This window comes from Diplotaxodon limnothrissa, linkage group LG3 (genome assembly GCF_057381915.1).
Source record: "Diplotaxodon limnothrissa isolate DT_005_m linkage group LG3, D_limnothrissa_male_GT1.1, whole genome shotgun sequence".
Taxonomy (NCBI): Eukaryota; Metazoa; Chordata; class Actinopteri; order Cichliformes; family Cichlidae; genus Diplotaxodon; species Diplotaxodon limnothrissa.
The window spans coordinates 20,944,023-20,947,886 of NC_140598.1; the positions used below are offsets into that span (position 1 = coordinate 20,944,023).

General features: G+C 40.1%; 1 protein-coding gene and 1 long non-coding RNA gene across 2 annotated transcripts; both read left to right on the top strand.

The window, feature by feature from the left end:
* Positions 1-1,119: 1,119 nt before the first annotated feature.
* Positions 1,120-1,891, top strand: LOC146634878 (uncharacterized). Its single transcript, XR_014904988.1, has 4 exons — positions 1,120-1,167; positions 1,284-1,417; positions 1,524-1,689; positions 1,877-1,891. It is a non-coding gene; the product is annotated as an uncharacterized LOC146634878 (long non-coding RNA).
* Positions 1,892-1,901: 10 nt separating this feature from the next.
* LOC146634879 (uncharacterized) lies at positions 1,902-3,326 on the top strand. The gene is made up of 2 exons (XM_085349987.1): positions 1,902-2,170; positions 2,471-3,326. Exons 1-2 carry the CDS (start codon positions 1,902-1,904, stop codon positions 3,324-3,326), a joined length of 1,125 nt encoding a protein of 374 aa, XP_085206113.1.
* The last annotated feature ends 538 nt before the right edge of the window (positions 3,327-3,864 follow it).

The window sequence follows — 3,864 nt, forward strand, 5'->3', positions numbered from 1 at the left end:
TCTAATATGGTACTCCGTTTAGCCACTTTATATTATTTAAAATACGGTTTTATATCACTTGTTATATTAGCCAGATTAGGCTACACGGTACTGCACTGCCATCCCAGATAGCAAGACGACATTGAATTGATGTTGATTTTTTTCTATAAAGTACCGGAGAAAGTAGATTGAATGTTCTTTTGTTATCACTGATTTATGGTCTAGTTACAGTTCACTAGCTATGTCGACGTGCAATTTAGGTATATCTGACCGGTAAATTAAAGCAGCGATCACCTGGACTGTTCCGTATCACCCCTCTCACAGTGGTACATCCCTCCAGGTAACCATTCACAAGTCTTGTACAGTAGAGCGGGAATTAATCTCAGCGGAATTGAGAGGAGAAAGTGGATGCAAGCTGCCGTTAAACTTGACTGAAGAAGAAGAAGAAGAAGAAGAGAGGAGAAAGTAAAGAAATGAATAAAGAACAGTCAGTATATGCAGAAAATAAATAATAAAGTTAAAAGACAGCATGGTCTTCATGAACCCAGGGTACAATACAAAAATGTCGTTTTATTTAAGTGAGCAAAACAATGTAGACCATGTTCATTTTGGTAATTAGTTGGAAAAAAAAAACTAATGACAGCATTTAAAATAAACAAAGATGAATAACATGGATGGGAACATTTGACAATGGAATCGGAACATTATCAAAAATGATTTTTCAGATCTGCTGAGTAGAAGATGCGGAGATTCAAATTTTTAACTTGGGTGTGTGTTTGAAATATGAAAATATTGGTTGACATCGTTGACATACTGCTATTAAAGATGGGAATATGTATGAAACGTAGATTCAAAAGCTCTATTAACAGAACTATAACCTGTTAGAATGTGACATTTATTTCAGATGCATTCTGTAACTGTTCACAGTCCCAATACTTAGTGATGACAGAGTGTTTCCAAAAGTGCTCAGTCACAATTTTCAGAAGACTAACATGAAATTTTTTGATTTATTTAAATATATAAACCTGTTGAAAGCAATAATTTAAATTTTTGTCTTTGTAGAATCACAGTACAAAGTATGGCCTGGAGGATTTTCATCTCAAGGTGCAAGAACATTCATAATGACTGTACACGGCGGCTGCTGATGGACGATGTTGGGCCAGATGTGCTACAGTTAGCGTTAAGGAGGTATGATGAAAGCATGATGGAAAACATTTAACATTTTAACTTGCATAAAATGTTTAAGGGGAAGATGGCCTGAAAATATAACATGAATTAAGAAGTAATTTTTTGATGTCTTTGAGGTTGGAGACAATGCAGAGAAGCCTTCGGTGGGCAAGAGGAAGACTGATCAGTGTAACTGCAGCAGATCAACTTCTGCGTGACTTGGCTGAATTGATTCAGGAGGTCGAACTGTCTACTCAGCATGGCCAACAAGGTAAGCACATATTGTGTCGATTCCTTGACTGATCAAAAGTGTGAAATAAATTATGACTCTGTCTTAACCTATTTTCCAAATACACCAAACGCTTATATATTTTCAGGCTCTTTTGGATACCAGGCACCAGTGGTTTTCAACAGAGGTAGAGGCAGATCCCTTTACCTTATCACTCGGGAACAGCTTTCATTCCTGAAGTCATGTGGATTCACTGCACCTCAGATGGCTGATATTTTGAATGTTTCACTTCGTACAATTCGAAGACGTCTGCGGTCAGTGACTTTTGAAACCAGTGTGACTTTCAGTTCTTTTGTGACACACACCCACTGTTTATTCAAATTAAATGGTATTGTGAAATTGTAAAAATTAGTATATTTGAATGTGCACTAACTAGTCAAGTAATGATGTGTGTTGTTATGGCAGTGATAAAATACTTGTGTTCTTTTTGTCTGATTTCAGACAGTATCATTTCACCCGTGCATCAATGTATGCGGAACTGACTGACAGTGCGCTGGATGAACATGTGCAGGACATTGTCGCTGGCAATGAACAAATTGGTCCTGAGGCTGTCAGAGCCTCCCTGCGAGTATGTGGACTACGTGTACAGCGAAGGAGGGTTCGAGCAAGCATGCTACGGATAAATCCTGGAGCAGCTGCCATAAGAGCAGTTTTGCGGAGACCAGAACGAAGAACATATCAGGTTGCAGGTCCAAACTCATTGTGGCACATTGATGGAAATCACAAGCTGATAAGGTAACCAAGCACACTGATTTGTTGAACACCTATTTTGACCAAAGTGAAATTCAGCATTACATCAAATATAACTGTTGAACAGTAAGACACATCCAATAGAGCCAGGCCCTGTGATGGGCAGTCCTCTAACACAACTGGTTATGTTTAAAGGGGAAAATGAGAGAACACAGACATCGCAAGCAACGTACAGACAAACTTGACATGCAATAGTGCCATGTAAATCAATTAAGAGTGTGTGTTTCCATTGTTTCAATAACAAAGCAGAAATAAGATTTTTCTTCTTATGGACCACGGTTTTAGGTGGAGGATAGTCATTCATGGGGCTATTGATGGATACAGTCGTCTTGTGGTCTTCCTTCATGCCTCAAACAACAACCGTAGCAGTACTGTTTTATCAAGTTTCATCAGAGCCGTGGTATCCTATGGTGTACCCTCGAGGGTCCGGACAGACAGAGGAGGGGAAAACAATGCTGTCTGCCTGATGATGAACATTTTCAGAGGCTTTGATCGTGGAAGTGCCCTAAGAGGAAGGAGTACCCATAATCAGAGAATTGAGAGGCTCTGGGGTGATCTGTGGCGAGGAATGACCAATGTGTACTGTGATTTATTTCACCACCTGGAGGAGGAAGGCATCATTGACATTGACAATGAAATGCACCTTTGGGCTCTCCATTACATCTATCTCCCAAGGATCAACAGAGATTTGAAAGACTTCACTCAACAGTGGAACAATCATGGCTTGCGGACAGAAAGACACTTGAGCCCATTACAGATTTTTGTCCGAGGCAGCCTCCAGCAACAGGGCCGAGCCTCAACTGCCATGCAGGACATCTTTCAGACCAGAGCAGCTGCTGCTGATGGGACTATTGGTGGGACAGCTGATGGTGGTGTGACAGCCACTGAGAGTGAGACGACTGCTGCTCAGGGCTCAGGTGCAGATTCTGGTGGTGGTGCTGCTGCTCATGGTACAGATGAGCTGGGATTGCTGGTCGACTGGCCTGAGAGGATTACTGTGCCAGACATTGAATTTACTCTGGACGGAATGGTGATGGAGCAAGTGGTAGAACTGTTTAATCCACTAAGTGGCACCAGAGGGAGTCATGGTATTGAGCTCATCACTGGCTTAATATACTTTCTGGACTCCACATATCACTGAGACAGTTCAATTAATGACTGAAACATAATAGCAGCAAGTGGAAAGACTTCAAAATATCTAGGTGACTGGATACATATAATGTGAAAAGTTATGATATGTGTTTACTATGTACCATTGAGTAGTGGTGTAAATGCTGTTAAAATGTTCTGTGTGGATTTCATGATGTAGATGACTGATTTATAATAAGTTACATAATATCATGAATATATATAGTTTGTGTTGAAATGTCTTTATTTGAAATGTACATGTGTAAAGTGTAAGAGCTAGTGTCTCGTGAGAATACCCTTAACGAGAGTACACGAGACTTTGCATGGACTGCGAGGGAGCAGATGTCTCTCATGAAGCGATTTTAAGTTAAAAGTTTACTAAAAGAAAAAGCAACACAAGGACTTAAGGACCTCTTTTCAGGACAAGCAGCCAACAAGGTATTTGTCATTTGAGAAATGTTGTTATTTGTGTTTGGACTTAATATGTGTACTCTAAAGTTGCTAATTGATTTGTACTGTTCGCTTGTGACCAGTTCTCATGGTGTATCGGC